This window comes from Bufo bufo, chromosome 2, assembly GCF_905171765.1.
Source record: "Bufo bufo chromosome 2, aBufBuf1.1, whole genome shotgun sequence".
Lineage (NCBI taxonomy): Eukaryota > Metazoa > Chordata > Amphibia > Anura > Bufonidae > Bufo > Bufo bufo.
In genome coordinates, this window is record NC_053390.1 from 259,696,262 (window position 1) to 259,714,144 (window position 17,883).

The window sequence follows — 17,883 nt, forward strand, 5'->3', positions numbered from 1 at the left end:
ATATAGCAAAGATATCAAAATAAATGGATACATAGAACGTTGCACTTGTGGCATCTCCAATTTATGATAAGACTTCAAATGTATTTTCTTATATATTTGTAATAATACTGTATATCTAAATTCATATATACCCAGTGTCGGACTGGGGTATCTAGGGACCACCAGTAAAATTTATTTTGGGGGCCCACCGTACGGATACATTCAAATATAATAAATAATCTAACAAGTTTTTTATATGAACATAAGCTGGTTGAGGTGCTGTACATTGAATATATGTATGTAGTGTACTAAATCTAATGTGTTATGTGCCACTTGTGCAGGGGGTGGGAGACTAGGAGCCCACCTTGCTCAGGGGCCCACCGGGGGATTCCCCTGTACCCCTGTGGGCCAGTCCGAGCCTGTATATACCTGACATAGAAACTGAGAATGTACGGGAAAATTCTGCAAAGCAGTGGTAAGATTTTGTTGCTGTTTTAAGAAATCTTAAATCTCTCGGTCTCTTAGGTGCAGAATGCAGTTTGCAGTATTGTCATGTAAGGGATACAAAACTATGACAGCTATTTGGCTGCCCTTGAAAGCTTCCTTCGGGTTTTTAAAATTCAGCAAACATCTTAGGATGTGAATACAGGACATTTTAGTTTAATGCTGGTAAGATCAGCACATATAAATATTTTATTGACCAGGAAACATTTAGCATTTTTGGCCGGATCCTGAAGGAAATAAGAAGATAAGTTTATGTAACGGAATTCTAAATTCTCTTTTTTGTGTTCTCTATCCTTTTGGATATGCCAAAATGCTTAACAGTGAAAAAGACAAGTATTTATTGAGCTAAAGACATTGTCATATGAATGGGTGATGTAAAAAAAAATAGTGTTTTTTTTGTGGCTGGATCCACATATACAATATATATGCAAACACACACATTGATAGATAATTTGCATCCTGCATGGTTGTCTTGGTTGTTGAAGACCTTTCAGTGCAAAAACGTGCCTCTTCCTTTTTGTAATTGCAAACAGTCGGATTGACGACTATTCAAAATATGATCTTCATGTTCTTGTCTCACCTTCAAACTGCATGCTGGAAAACAATGAAGAGCTATTTAAATTATACATCTATTTTCAACTATATTACATAAAGTCATGTGTCTTCAAATCCTTGCGAAAATCCATGATGCTTATACGTTATTCTAAGAAAGTCTACTTTATACTTTAAGGGGTTTCCAGGATTTAGTCAGTTTTTTGTTAGCCCCACTAGTGTGTTTGACCTAATGAAAGAATTATACTCACTCATGATTCCAGTCCTGTGTCCTGGCTGTCCTGGATGCTTTTCCAGTTTCAGGCTTGTTTACTTCCAGCTGGACTATGGATTGTGTCATGTGCACCAGTGCATTCAATGACTGGCCTCAGAGGTGATGTTTCCCCAAGCAGCATGTCACTGCTGGGACACTTGTCACTTGAGGACCAGTCACCGCTGAGACCAATCATGAACGAAAGTCGTGTATGTGGCCTCCATCCGATTAAACAAGTCAGGGACCAGAAGATCACCCAGAACAGCTGCAGTGTCCACACTGCAGATGTTGATGTCACTATATTATGTGTGCTGTGTGTCCTACAGACTGTATATGGAGAGAACGGTAGGTTCCTAGCTGTTGTTGCTCGGAAGGGCTGGCACCACTCCTTCCTCTCTAGAAGGAAGCAATTCAGTGTAGTGTGAGCTGTGGTTGTGCAGCAAAGACAAAAGTTTAACAGGGAAGCTTTCTTCCTCTGTGGATTACAAAAGCAGCCGAGTGGAAACAGATGTGCCAGCCATTGAGTTACGGAATGCAACAGAAAGTTCAGCGGCTATCAACCTTTCTTTTTGCTGCAGTGACCATATGAGTGAAAGTGATCTGCAAAGCTCCACCTCCCCACCCCTCCCATGGTCTCCAGGTTCACCTGAACTCTTCTTGTTTACCTCCCTTTCTAGTTACCTCAGCCTGATTACCTCACCATGATGGCTGGGGGTGTTGGACCACTTTGTGTGTGGTGTGGACTGCTCCTAATGTCCCTGCTGTCCCTGTTGCATGAAGGATTGGGGAAGGAGTTTTGGCATTTTGACTGTGGCGTGTTGTTGTTTGGGGAGTGGTGGTTAAGCTCTCGCTCTATGTTTCGGGTCGCTCCTGTCTGCTACATGTGCTGCCTGTTTGACCACTTGTTCTCTGTGGAGGGTCCCCTGGAACTCCACCTGGAGCTGTCTAGGTGACTGAGTGCAGTGGAATGTGAAGGAGGTGTTCAGCATCGCAAGTGAGGGTAACAGTGTGCCACTAGTGAACCGAAATGGTGAGATCTCTATGACAAATTTAAAGAGTTTATCCTATGATCTTTATCTTTTTTTCATCCTGATCCTACTATGGTTGAGGTCATGGGTGTAGCTACCGGAGCCCAAAGACCCTTGTGCCGCATAAGAAGACACCGGTATTGTGGAAAGTGCATGCTGGTCAAGTTACACCTTTGCCTGCAGGGAATGGGTTAGGTCAAGAATTTAGCATTGGGGGGTTGCTGTTTAAATTTTTGCCTCAGGCAGCATGAAGACCACTTGCTCCCTTGCCCCTGGCCACAAAGCACTGAGGGAAGGGGGGCCCAAGCTGAACTCTTGCACCAAGGCCCGTGAGCCTATAGCTACGCCCCTGGTTGAAGTGGTGGGACTTGGAGAGTTCTGTTATATTTTCATATGAAATCTCTGCTGAGTGGAATTTTTGGGGCTCTCTTTTTATTATACTGCTAATCAACAAACTTACATCACCATTAATAATCTTAGGTCTGAATTGACTTTAATTGAGTGAGTCTTAACAGACTTTGGTGTTTACTTGAACGCTTGACTGCTACTCTGGGGTGATAATTGATTTGTGATCCGCAAGGGTACTGAAGGTATGTTAAAATATTGTGTCTGATGACGTGCTCACAAAGTATAATGAAAAGGAAAATGTTTTCCTCTAATTCATCTAAGTCCAGATATAGACTATCTGATGCAGGCAAGATGGAAAATATGTTGCCTCTACAAAATCATGTGCTCCTCAGAAAAATAGTAAACCCTCTGGGGAAAAGAGGAATGGGTAAAGACACCTAAAAAAGGGGTCGCTAAAGAATGCCCTCAGGGGGTAGACTGTAAGGACGGAACGGATTGTTTGCTCAGATTCTATTTAAACCTCTATAGTGGATGGCCAAACTGATAAGGTTGATGTTAATCCTCAAAATAATAATGTGACACCTGAATCATCTCTGTGTGAGATCTTATCTGAATTATGAAACTGCAATATTCATACAAAATCAGTGTATGACCAGACTAGTTCTATAGAAATAGATATACATATCTTGAAGCTTGAAATTAAAAAAATCAGAGCGAGAGGTTGCAAGAAGTGGATGACTGATTTGCTTTGGTAGAGGATAAAACCAATAAGATGAATAAAAAGTTATATGATGTGAGGGCAGCCGAGGAGATTTTAAAACAGAAAGTTTTGGATCTTGAAAACAGATCTCGTTGTTACAATGTGAAACTGGTCAGATTCTCTAAAGAGTGTGAAAACATCTCTACAGTGGCATTTATGCAAAATTAGATGACTGGATCTTTTGGAAGGGAGAACTTCTCTGATCTCTTCTACATAGAGCATGCCCATAGGGTAGAGTGGTGGGAGATGGACCTCATCATATTCTGGTTACGTTTTTGTCATTCACTCACCGGGACTCTTTACTGAAAATGGCTGGAAAAGCTGAAGATATGCTTTATTCCGCATCTAGAATTAATATTTTTCCAGATTATGCTTCTGAGACGCAGAGGAAATGAGCATCCTTTTTTTTAAGTCTGAATGAGTTGGGTATACAATTCTGTATGCTATTTCCCACCAGACTTAGAATAATTTATTAGATTATTAAAAACCGGTTAAAAATTATGGCAGTCTTTAATTAATGTGAATCCAATGATATCTCTAATCCTACGATACAGATGTGGTATGTTTTCAGGAATCCCATTTGAGTAGGGATTGCCCAATTCACTTGAAATAAAAATGGGTTGGATATATTTATAGCTTACCCTTCTTGGCTTATTTGAGAGGAGTGGTGTTATAGTATAATAGTGTTAATTCACAGAGAGATAGCCCCACCTCCTTTTACGAAATTTTGGGATTGGACAGATGTGTTAAGTGTTTGCAATCCAGAAAATGTGGTATATTCTTGTAGTTCCAGAGGAGGTGAGACTATGTCTCATATAAGTTCTATTTGGGGGTATTTCTTTTTTTACTTTTAATCCTTATTAGTTGAATTGTAGAATTTCACATCTTGAGGCAATTAGTAAAGATATTAATCTCTTTTTTGTAATTGGGACATTAGGAGAGTAGGGATTGCATGGGACACTTTCAAAGCATTCTTACTTGGTAAGTGGGATAGCCTGCACTGACTCTTGTCCAACAAGGGAAAGGGTCAGATGGAGCTATCTCTGTTAAAAAGGATGTGATTGTGACAGACCCCTGTAAGATTATGAATCAGTTTAGTGATCTTTATTTGTCCTTATATAAGCCCCAAAAAAAAAAATAGAGACAATACCTGGGTAATATTAATTGACCTGTAATATCTGAATAAAATAGATGCATATTGCCAAGATAGATAGCAGTAAGGATGGATTGTTGGGGGGCAGGTTTATTTGCCGATATAATTGCTCCAGTTCAAACTATTTATCCCAGAAGAAAGGTGCCTTGCCAAAATCTATAATGGAAGCTCTCATAGTTTTAATATTAAAAGAAGGTAAATACCCTCTGAAGGAACAATCCTGTCCAATATCCTTGTTAAATCTAGATTATACATTTTTAACGAGGATCCCTGCCATTAGATGGCTAAAATGATCCAGTGATTGATCTGAACTAGGCAGGATTTATCCCAGTAGGACTACAGGACATAACATTAGGATATTATTTTTAGGATTGCAGAGTCCACAGGAGGGGTTGGAAGACTCTGGGGTTTTCTCACTTGACACGGTCAAGGCTATTGACTGCGTCAAGTGGGACTATCTTTGGGCAGTTTTTGATAGGTTTCAAATGGAGGAGCATTTTCATTTCATGGATGTTGTGGACATGCGTACGGACAATGTTTGTGGAACCACTGTGCCAAGTAACTGGTTTGACGTGTGGTTGTTATTCTGGCACCTCCCTGGTATTCACCCTTTAAAGGGAACTCGTCACTATGAAAATGCAAATTAATCTGCAGGCAACATGTTATAGAGAAGAAGAAACTGAGCAAATTAATACATGTTCAACGTGACAGGTTCCCTTTACCCATGTAAAGGGAATGTTGACTTTGCTGCGGGTTAGCGACCAGAGCGCTACCTTTTGGCATGGTCTCAGTGTAATGAGGTAGTTGATCTACAGGGTCGGGAACACTAGTGCAAAGCACGAGGAACACAGGCATGGCACAAATACCGAACGAGGCTGAATACAGGAGAATCCAAGGCAAACAGGGATTACAGGAATGAGATAAAACACAGAACACTGAAAGAGTGAAAGACTTCAGGAACCTAGACATACAGATTTCTTGCACATGAATACCCAGACTTCAGGAATGGATCACAGGAACGTGGACACTGTTCAGACAATGCATATAGTGGATTACAATGGTCAAGACATCTCGGAGGAAGGACTACAGATGGATCAAAAGCAAGACAGACATGACAGACAGACATGACAGGCATGAAAGATATGAAGTTACTCAACCAGTGCAGGTTACAGCACTCAAGAGACATCCACCAAACTGACACACAACTCAGGACTATATAGCAGACTTAACAAACTTATTAGTCGAACAGATGCAGATACAAACAGCAAGAGAAGGATTAACCCTCACAAAGCAAACCTGAGGTGGAGTACAAGCACATAGGCAAAATTCATACCACAAGTAACCGGGACCAGGATACACACTGCAAAGGCACTGCAAAGACCCAAATCTGCTCCCACAAGCAGCCGACACTGGCGTGGACATTACAATGATACAGGTTTAAGTTGTTATACAAGGAGGCATGAGCTAGGATGAATAAAAAGGGCATCTCCATTCTTTATGTTACATTGGGGCACATGACAGAGGTGCCCTTTGTCACCCCTCCTGTTTGCCCTGGCAATGGAATCACTTGCACAGATTCTCAGAGATTGGAGGGATATTGTAGGCAGTTGAATATTTGGAATAGAGACTAAGATATTATTGTATGCTTATTTTATTTGTGTGAGATCTATCCCACAGTACATAAGATTTTTAATATAATTAAATATCATGGAAAATTTTCAGGAATACTGGTGGAAGCAATACAGTGGGAAAAATAAATAAATGCCGATTTTGCAAGTTTTTCCACCTACAAAAAAATGGAGAGGTCTGTAATTTTTATCGTAGGTATGCTTCAACTGTGAGAGACAGAATCTAAAAAATAATCCAGAAAATCACATTGTATGATTTTTAAATAATTAATTAGCATTTTTTTGCATGAAATAAGTATTTGATCACCTACCAACCAGCAAGAATTCTGGCTCTCACAGACCTGTTAGTTTTTCTTTAAGAAGCCCTCCTACCTGCACTCATTATCTGTATTAATTGCTCCTGTTTGAACTCGTTACCTGTATCAAAGACTCCTGTCCACACACTCAATCACACTCCAACCTCTCCACCATGGCCAAGACCAAAGAGCTGTCTAGGGACACTAGGGACACAATTGTAGACCTGCACAAGGCTAGGATGGGTTAAAGGCCAATAGGCAAGCAGCTTGTTGATAAGGCAACAACTGTTGGCGGAATTATTAGAAAATGGAAGAAACACAAGATGACTGTTCCTTTTCCTCGGTCTGGGGCTCCATGCAAGATCTCACCTCATGGAGTAAGAATGATTAGCTTTTTCACCCCCTTAAAAAAGCTAATGCGAAACGCGCATTGAGGAGTGGACTGGTGGTGTTCGTGTGCAGTGTCTCAGTTAGGGGTCAGTATCTGTAATGTGTTGAAGATATTGTGTTGCCTTCATGCTTTATGCATTTTATGTGGTGTACATTATGTGACATCACTGTTATGGTAATGTGATTTTGATGTATTTTGATACCATTTGTTATTGAGCTGAAATTGTTTGGTTATACAATTTTTTTACTACCAGATGCTGACCATTAATATTGCACTTGCACTTTATTATTGGACACCGACCACCCATCATCGGTCCTTTTGGTTTTAAATGCTTTAAAATGTCTTGTGCTTTTGCCTATCATGTTTTTGTGAAATTTTCACTAAAAATTATGTAATTATGTGATTACTTTGTATTCACATGTGTTTTGCTTATTGAGTGACCCATTCATCTTTTGTTGGTTTTCTCTGATTCTGAGAAAGGTCAGGAATCAGCCCAGAACTACAAGGGAGGACCTGGTCAATGACCTGAAGAGAGCTGGAACCACAGCCTCAAAGATTACCATTAGTAACACACTACGTCATCATGGATTAAAATCCTGCAGGAGACGCAATGTCCTCCTGCTCACGCCAGCACATGTCCAGGCCCGTTTGAAGGTCATGTGGTCAGATGAGACCAAAATAGAACTTTTTGGTATCAACTCCACTCGCCTTGTATGGAGGAAGAAGTAGGATGATTACAACCACAAGAGCACCATCCCAATCAATGAAGCATGGAGGTGGAAACATCATACTTTTTCTGCAAAGGGGACAGGACGATTGCACCGTATTGAAGGGAGAATGGATAGGGCCATGTATCGCAAGATTTTGGCCAACAACCTCCTTCCCTCAGTAAGACCATTGAAGGTGGGTTGTGGCTGAGTCTTCCAGCATGACAATGACCCGAAACACACAGCCAGGGCAACTAAGGAGTGGCTCCGTAATAAGCCTTTTAAGGTCCTGGAGTGGCCTAGCCAGTCTCCAGACCTGAACCCAATTGAAAATATTTGGAGGGAGCTGAAACTCAATGTAGCCCAGTTTCTGTGCCAAATATTAAGTTCTGTTTTTCTATTGTATCAAATACCTATTTAATGCAATAAAATGCAAATTAATTATTTAAAAATCATACAATGTGATTTTCTGGATTTTTATTTATTTATTCTACCTCACAGTTGAAGTGTACCTATGATAAAAATTTCAGACCTCTCCATTCTTTGTAGGTGGGAAAACTTGAGTAATTGCCAGTTTATCAAATACTTATTTTTCGCCACTGTAGTATGCGACTTTTTAACAACACGTTTCAGGTGCAAGAGAGATGATAAATCTCTCCATGGTGTCACTGTCACGGGTAATGGGGAGGGGATAACACCAGCTAACACACAGAAGGAATAGACCGGAGTCTGGGCCTTAAAGCTAAGGGAGAGGGATGGTGACCTCCTAGGAATCCCTAGATATCTCCCTGACTCCTGCCCGTATAAGTAGACCCTGAAGGTGGAAATACTCATACACCGGAACCTTAGCCCTGGAGACCCTGGAAGTCCCTAGGAGTGGTGACAGGGAATGAGACGACACACAAGCAAACAACAAAATGCAAAACCAAATGCACTTAGCTTAAAGAAGAATGGAGAAGCAGGAGAGCCAAAGGAACAACACACCAGCTCAACCAACTGCAGCAGGAAATATCAACTGCATGGTAAGCAGTGTGAGTCAGAACTAAATAGAGCCTCAGTAATGACCACAAGCTGCACCTGACAAGAGGTGTGGTCATTACCAAACAACAACACTGCAAGATGAAAACAGAGAGACTGTTAGATACCCTTATGTGCCGCCAGTCTCTCAGATCTTCCCACCTCTGTCATGGGAGGGGCCGTGACAGTACCACGCCTCTACGGGTGACCTCCGGACATCCAGGGCCGACATTATCAGCATGTGCCCTGTGAAAGGCCTTCACAAGGCGACTGTCATTAACGTCAGTCGCAGGAACCCACATTCTTTCCTCTGGACCATTACCTCTGCAGTGCACAAGATACTGGAGAGATCTATGGAGAATTTGTGAGTTCACTATCCTGGCAATATGAAATTCAAGATTACCGTCCACCAAGACAGGAGCAGGAGGTAAGGAGGATGGTTCAGCAGGTTCGACATATCTTTTCAGCAATGATTTGTGAAAAACATTATGAATTTTTAAAACATGCGGAAGTTCAAGACGAAAAGCAACTGGATTAATAATGGCAGAGGTTTTATATGGCCCAATAAACCTTAGCCCCAACCTACAAGAAGGTACCTTCAACTTAATGTTTCTTGTGGACAGCCACACAGAATCACCCACTCTCAGATCCGGACCACTCATACGTCTCTTGTCAGCCATACGTTTATACTTTTTGCCCATTTTTTTAAAATTGTTTTGAATTTTCCGCCAAATAGATGACAACGAAGAGGAAAATCTTTCCTCTTCCAGTATACCAGAAGTCTCAGTACCAGAAAATGTGCCAAACTGCGGATGGAACCCATATGCTCCAAAAAACTGTGACTTATCAGTGGACTCCTGACTACGGTTATTTATGGCAAAGTCGGCCAACAACAAAAATGAAGACCACTCCTCCTGATTCTCCTAGACAAAACATCTTAAATAAGTCTCCAGATTCTGGTTAGTGCTTTCAGTCTGTCTGTTCGACTGAGGATGAAAAGCCAAAGAGAAGGACAATTGCACCACCAGGAAAGTACAGAACGCCTTCCAGAATCTGGAAACAAGAGTCCCCCTATCAGACACCACATCAGAGGGGATACCGTGTAGTTTCACAATGTTATCAACAAACACTTGTGTGAGAGCATTAGGTAGACCTGATAATGCTATAAAGTGCGACATCTTGCTGAAGCGATCAACAACCCCAAAATCACAGTTTTCCCTGAGGAATTTGGCAAATCTGTGATAAAGTCCATGGACAAATGAGTCCACGGTCGGGACGGGATAGACAAGGGAAGTAGAGATCCTTAAGGCCGAGTATGTGTCACCTTGGCACGCGCACAAGTCTCACAAGCTGTCACATAGCCCTCAATACATTTACGCAACCCTGGCCACCAGAATCTCTGGGAAATGAGATCAACCATGGATCTGCTCCCAGGGTGTCCCGTAAGAACAGTACTGTGATGTTCTTCAAACACCTTGTGTCAAACAACTTCCCTGGAGGACAAGAATCAGGTGCATCTCCCTGGGCCTCCATCACCTCTGCCTCAAGTTCAGGATAAAGGGCGGTGTCACGGCGGACGTACACTTAGTACAAATGATAACACACCAACCAGGCTCTGGACGAGAGACAGGGGAAGGGTCACCTCCTAGCTTATCCCTGACCTCTTTCCCTGCACTGCTCAGCCCACAGCAGACCTAGATGGTAGGTGTGCTAGTGTCCTCCAGCCTGGGCTAACAGAACCCTGAACTCCCTAAGATGGTGAAGTGGGGAGATAGGAGCAGTCTGCTCGCACAGAACCTGGATGGAATAGAAGACACAAACAACCGAACTAGAAATGACACTTATCTCAGAGAGCAGGAACTGACAGCCAACCTTCCCTCCAAGCTTCCCAGACCAGAATGAACTGTATAATCCACTCAGGACACTGGGCAGTGTGCTATTTAAACTAAAGACCCCACCCAGTGCACCTGATGAGAGGCGGATCCAGCACGGCTCCAAAACAACATTAAACTCGTGCTGCTATCCTGGCTGACCTCCGCACATCGTCAAAGTGGGGCATGACAGTACCCCCCCTTCTACGGGTGACCTCCGGACACCCTGGACCAACCTTATCCGGATGGGACCTATGAAAGGCCCTCACCAGTCGGCTGGCGTTGACATCAGACGCCGGAACCCACATCCTCTCCTCAGGACCGTATCCCCTCCAGTGCACCGGGTACTGGAGGGAGCCCCGAAGAACTCTCGAGTCGAGAATCCTGGAGATCTTGAACTCCAAGTTTCCCTCGACTAGAACAGGAGGAGGAGGCAATGGCGATGGTACCACCGGTTTAACATACTTTTTTAGCAAAGACCTGTGAAAGACATAATGGATCCTCCAAGTCTGCGGAAGATCCAGCCGAAACGCCACCGGATTGATCACCGCAGACATCTTATACGGACCCACAAATCTTGGACCCAGTTTCCAAGATGGCACTCTCAACTTGATATTCTTAGTGGACAACCACACCAGATCACCCACACACAGGTCCTGACCAGTCACACTTCTCCTGTCAGCCATTCGTTTATACCTCTCCCCGATACGTCTATCCAAACGTATAGCCAAAGACATCGCATTCTCCAAAGTATCTGGGTATTCATGAAAAGCCAGGGCATCTTTCAACCTTTCAGATAACCCCTTACAAAACTGACTACGTAACGCGGGGTCGTTCCACCTCGACTCAGTAGCCCACCTCCTAAACTCAGTGCAGTAAACCTCAGCAGTATGTTTACCCTGTAGTAAGTTACGTAATCTCGACTCCGCCATCGAAACTCGATCTGGGTCATCGTAAATCAATCCCAGGGCTTCAAGAAATTCCTCCACCGATCGGAGGGCCAGAGAACCGGGCGGCAGAGAAAAAGCCCAGGATTGTGCGTCCCCTTTAAGCAAAGAAATGATGATACCCACCCTCTGATCTTCATTACCTGAAGAAAATGGGCACAATCTAAAGTACAACTTACATGACTCTTTGAAGCGGAAAAAATCATCAGTACCCCCTGCAAATTTCTCAGGAAGAGCGACTTTAGGCTCCCCAACAATTTGACCTGTACCTGCTGCCAGCACCCTCTGACACTGTGTGACCGAACTACGCAGATCCGCAACCTCTAGGGATAAACCCTGCATGCGGTCAACCAGTGCATCAATTGACGCCATCACAAAAGCGCTGAGCAATGGCCGTCACAGTATGGTGGATTATAATGTCACGGCGGACGTACACTTAGTACAAACGATAACACACCAACCAGGCTCTGGACGAGAGACAGGGGAAGGGTCACCTCCTAGCTTATCCCTGACCTCTTTCCCTGCACTGCTCAGCCCACAGCAGACCTAGATGGTAGGTGTGCTAGTGTCCTCCAGCCTGGGCTAACAGAACCCTGAACTCCCTAAGATGGTGAAGTGTGGGCTAACAGAACCCTGAACTCCCTAAGATGGTGAAGTGGGGAGATAGGAGCAGTCTGCTCGCACAGAACCTGGATGGAATAGAAGACACAAACAACCAAACTAGAAATTACACTTATCTCAGAGAGCAGGAACTGACAGCCAACCTTCCCTCCAAGCTTCCCAGACCAGAATGAACTGTATAATCCACTCAGGACACTGGGCAGTGTGCTATTTAAACTAAAGATCCCACCCAGTGCACCTGATGAGAGGCGGATCCAGCACGGCTCCAAAACAACATTAAACTCGTGCTGCTATCCTGGCTGACCTCCGCACATCGTCAAAGTGGGGCATGACAGGCGGATACAACCACCCCATCAGCTAATATCGGGTCAGAATCCTCCGAATCCCCCCCCCCCCCCCAGGAAAACTATGCGACAAAGCATCCACCTTGATGTTTTTAACCCCAGGGCAATAGGTGACGACGAAATTAAATCTGGTAAAAAACAACGACCGTCTGGCCTGTCTTGGGTTCAGACGTTTAGCCGACTCCAGATAAGCCAGATTTTTGTGATCAGTAATTACCATAATGGGATGAATCGCTCCTTCCAACCAATGACGCCATTCCTCAAAAGCCAACTTAATGGCCAGCAACTCTCTATTACCTACATCATAATTTCTTTCAGCAGTAGAGAGTTTTTTTTAGAGAAAAAAGCACATGGGCACCATTTACTAGGAGAAGGATCCTGTGACAAGACTGCTCCAACCACTACCTCGAGTGCGTCAACTTCCACAATGAATGGCTGTGACACATCAGGTTGCGCCAGTATAGGAGCAGAAGCAAAACATTCCTTTACCACTGAAAAGGCATGTAATGCCTCATCAGACCAGACAGAGAAATCTGCACCTTTCTTAGTCATATCTGTTAATGGTTTAACAACAGTCGAGTAATTCAAGATAAATTTATGGTAGTAGTTGGTGAACCCCAAAAATCACATGAGCGCTTTGAGATTTTTGGGTCGATCCCAGTCCAACACAGCATAGACTTTTTCCGGATACATACGAAAACCCGAAGATGAGAGTAGGTAACCCAGGAATTGCACTTCCGGAACAGCAAATACACACTTCTCCATCTTAGCATACAATTTATTCTCCCTTAGGATCTGTAAGACCTGTCTCATGTGATCCTGATGTGCCTCCATGTCAGGGGAATAAATTAAAATATCATTCAGATACACCACCACAAACCTGCCTACCGGATGATGAAAGATGTCATTGATGACATGTTGAAAAACAGCAGGAGCATTGGTCAACCCAAAAGGCATGACCAAATTCTCAAAATGACCTTCAGGGGTATTAAAGGCCGTCTTCCATTCGTCCCCTTCCTTGATCCTTACCAGATTATATGCCCCCCTCAAATCCAACTTAGAGAACACCTTGGCGCCGGCAATCTGATTGAACAAATCTGGGATCAAAGGAAGGGGATAGGGATCACGGACAGTAATGCGATTAAGCTCACGGAAGTCTATACATGGCCTAAGAGTTCCGTCCTTTTTTTTCACAAAAGAACCCTGCATCCACTGGAGATTTGGTTGGTCTAATATGATCTTTAGCCAAACTCTCGGTGACATATTCTCACATGGCTACTCTTTCGGGTTCAGAAAGATTATACAACCAAGATTTGGGCAACCTAGCTCCGGGAATAAGGTTGACGGGGCAATCATACTCCCGATGTGGAGGTAACTCCTGGTCTCCACTTTCAGAGAATACATCAGAAAAATCTGAAATAAAAGAAGGTACTATTTTAGTGGTTACAACAGAGCGACGTGCTAAGACTGTCTATGCAAAAATCACTCCAATCCAGAACCTGTCTCGCTTGCCAATTGATGGTAGGGTTATGGTTGGTTAACCACAGTAAACCTAGCACCAGATGAGCATGCAGAAAACACAAGATGGATTCTTGATGAGAATCTCCCACCTTTAGGCGAATGTCCTGCACCATTTGTGACAAACACTTTTGTGAGAGTGGGGCGGAATCAATCGCAAACACCAAAATATTTTTGTCTAATGCGCTTGTTGTCAAACCATGCATACGGATGATCTGGCCATCCACTAGGTTAACCCCTGCCCCACTGTCAATAAATACTTAAATTCCTACAGTTTTGGAGTCTAACGCCACCTTGGCAGGCAGGAGAAACCGGGTACTATCGGTAAATGACAAAAGTACATTCTCAGATTCCCCACCCACACTACCAAGAGTGAGAAGAGGACTAAACACATTCGTTTTCTTTCTCTCTTTTTCACCTTGACATTTAACATAAGGACATACGTTAACAAAATGTTCCCCTTTATCACAGAAAAAGCAGAGTCTTTTCTTAACCCTAACGTTTTTATCACCAGGTCCAGGAGTGACTTCCCCCACCTGCATTGGCTCATCATCAGACATGAGCTCAAGTGCCTCCCTCCCTAAAGTGTCGGTAGAGGCCGCTGCCCCATATAGACACTCCCTCCGGTGTCTATCAATACGTATATCCAGATACATGGCTGCCTCCAATAACTGTGGATATTCATGAAATGTCAAGACGTCCTTCATGTTCTCGGATAACCCTTGACAGAATTGACTATGGAGGGCTGGGTCATTCCACTCAGTATCAGTTGCCATCTCTTAAATTCAAAGCAATAGGACTTCGCAGAACGCTCTCTCTGCCGTAAGCCACAAAACTTCGCCTCAGCCAGGGAGACCCGATCTGGGTCATCGTAGATCAGCCCCAGAGCTCTGAAAAATTAATCTACCGACTGGAAGGATTGTGATCCGGTCGGCAAAGAAAAAGCCCTAGAATGAGCGTCACCTTTCAGTAACAAAATAATAATCCCCACTCTTTGACTCTCGTCCCCATAAGAGTTAGGGCATAGTCTAAAATATAGTTTGCACGACTCCCTGAACCAAATAAAGTTGTCACTTTCCCCGGAAAACCTGGTTCCCGCTGCTGGAAGCTGCCGCCTGTGGTCTCTAAAACTGCGAGACGCCCGTGCGGAGGTCAGCCACCTCCAAAGACAGTCCCTGCATACGATCGACCAGTGCAGAAACAGTATCCATCGCTGCACTGACACAAACAAAATGACGTTTTTTTGGCGGTTGATAATGTCACGGGTAATGGGGAGGGGATAACACCAGCTAACACACAGAAGGATTAGACTGGAGTCTAGGCCTCAAAGTTAAGGGAGAGGGATGATGACCTCCTAGGAATCCCTAAACCTCTCCCTGACTCCTGCCCCTATGAGTAGACCCTGAAGGTGGAAATACTCATACACCGGAACCTTAGCCCTGGAGACCCTGGAAGGCCCTAAGAGTGGTGGCAGGGAATGAGACAACGGGGTCCTCCCCAGATGAGGAACCAGCATCTCCCTGCGGCCTAGACAACAACACACACAAGCGAACAACAAAATGGAAAACCAAATACACTTAGCTTAAAGAAGAATGGAGGAGCAGGAGATCCAACGGAACAACACACCAGCTCAACCAACTCCAGCAGGAAATATCAACTGCATGGTAAGCAGTGTGAGTCAGAACTAAATAGAGCCTCAGTAATGTCCACAAGCTTCACCTGACAAGAGGTGTGGTCATTACCAAACAACAATACTGCAAGATGAAAACAGAGAGACTGTCAGATACCCTCACGTGCCGCCAGTCTCTCAGATCTTCTCACCTCTGTCATAGGAGGGACCGTGATAGTCACACTCTAATCAGATAATCAACACAAAACACCTGAAAAAGTTTCCTAAGCCTTGAAATAGTTCCTCAGTCTGGTTCAGTAGGCTACACAATCATGTGGAAGACTGCCAACATGACATTTTTCCAGAAGATAGTCATTGACACCCTCCACGAGAAGGGTAAACCACAAAAGGACATTGCTAAAGAAGCTGGCTGTGCTGTGTCCAAGCATATTAATGGAAAGTTGAGTGGTAGGAAAAAGTGTGGTAGAAAAAGGTGCTCAAGCAACAGGGATAACCGCAGCCTTGAAAGAATTGTCAAATAAAGGCAATCTAAGAATTTGGGGGAGGAGTAGACAGCATCAGGAGTCAGTGCTTCAAGAGCCAGCACACACAGATGTGTCCAGGACACGTCTACAACTGTTGCATTTCTTATGTCAAGCCACTGATGACCCAGAAACAACTTCAGAAGCGTCTTATCTGGGCTAAGGAGAAAAAAGACTGGACTGTCAGTGGTCCAAAGTCCTTTTTTCAGATAAAAGTAAATTTTGCATTTCATTTGGAAATCAAGGTCCCAGAGTCTATAGAAAGAGTCGAGAGGCACACAATCTAAGTTGATTGAGGTCCAGTGTGAAGTTTTCACAGTCAATGATGGGGAGCCATATCATCTGCTGGTGTTGGTCTACTGTGTTATATCAAGTCCAAAGTCAGTGCAGCCATCTACCAGGAAATTTTAGAGCACTTAATGCTTCCCTCTTTCCCTCTGCGGACAAACTTTAGGGAGATGCTGATTTCATTTTCCAACAGGTTTAATAACCACGTTGTGACGGTATCATCCGTGTCACCGTCTAGTATTCCCTTCTCCCCTTGAAATAGCACCGCCAAGTAATCCACAGAGCAATAGATCGCTATTATCGCTAGTATCGCTGGTATCGCCAAATAAGTCTATACATTAGCCCAAGCTGAATGCTAGAAATACTTTACTGGAAGGCCTCACATTGAAAAATACAATTGATTTTATCCCCTGCTCCCATGCAAGGGAGACACCCACAACAAACATACATTAACCCATAACACAAAGGTTACAACCCACATAGACACCATGGTTGACATAATCAACACAGACAGGAGAATACACATTGCCCTCTGTCCTGAGAGACAATCGAATTACAACTCGGTTGTCTCCAGGACAGAGGACAATCGCCAATACACACAGAGAGACAATGGAACAGACAATACAATACACATAGACATTTAACACATCCCAAAATGACACGAATTAGACCAGGAATTCAAAAGTTAGTACAAGTCTCTTTGGCCTGGATGTACTTCTGGGTTTTCTGCACAAAACCGGTGCATTCAACATGGGACCATAATCACATGGTAAGAGGCTGGCAAGTAGTCCTTTCCAAGCACTCGTGGCAACCTCAAAAGAGGGGAGTTTGTCACACACGTTATCACTGGACTTAATTGGCAAGCAAACTCACCTGACCTAAACCCCAGGTATTGTCAAGAGGAAGATGGGAGACACCAGCAGTGCCACAGGGTGATCGTCTCCATGCCACGTCGCATTGATGCAGTAATTCATGCAAAAGGAGCCCCGACCAAGTATTGAGTGCATACTTGGACAACATTTCTGTATTAAATTTTTTTTTTTTTATAATTGGTCTATATAATATTATCGGTCTAATATAATATAAAAGCGCCAGTCTTGATAAATCTCCCTCTATAAGTCTACAATATTGAACTTTTTCACAATATTCTAATTTTCTGAAATGCTAATGGTTAGGTTTTCATTAGCTGTAAGCCATAATCATCAATATTGAAAGAATTAAATGTTTGGAATAGGTCACTCTGTGTGTAATGAATCTATATAATATAGGAGTTTCACTTTTTGAATTGAATTGCTTAAATACATTAACTTTTTGATGATATTCTAATTTGTTGAGATCATTAGTATTTATCTATCTATCGATCTATCTAATATGATGAAATATAATTGGCGAATTCTCAAGAGTAGTGTTGTTCCGACATTCCCATACAGTAATGACAGGTATAGAGAGGACATGTGCTAAGTACATAGACTTTGGTACTCAGAATAAAGAATGGTACATGCAGTTTACATGCAGTGTTCCCGTGTC

At 43.3% G+C, this 17,883-nt stretch overlaps 1 protein-coding gene across 1 annotated transcript in view; it reads right to left on the reverse strand.

Annotated features, from left to right (window-relative positions):
• Positions 1-408: 408 nt before the first annotated feature.
• The window catches only part of TMEM233 (transmembrane protein 233), an 86,259-nt gene continuing 68,784 nt past the window's right edge, over positions 409-17,883 (reverse strand). Inside the window, exon 3 of the mRNA XM_040420252.1 lies at positions 409-1,077. Within this exon, the coding sequence (XP_040276186.1) occupies positions 1,066-1,077 (12 nt within the window). The 3' untranslated portion in view covers positions 409-1,065. The remainder of the gene's footprint in view (positions 1,078-17,883) is intronic.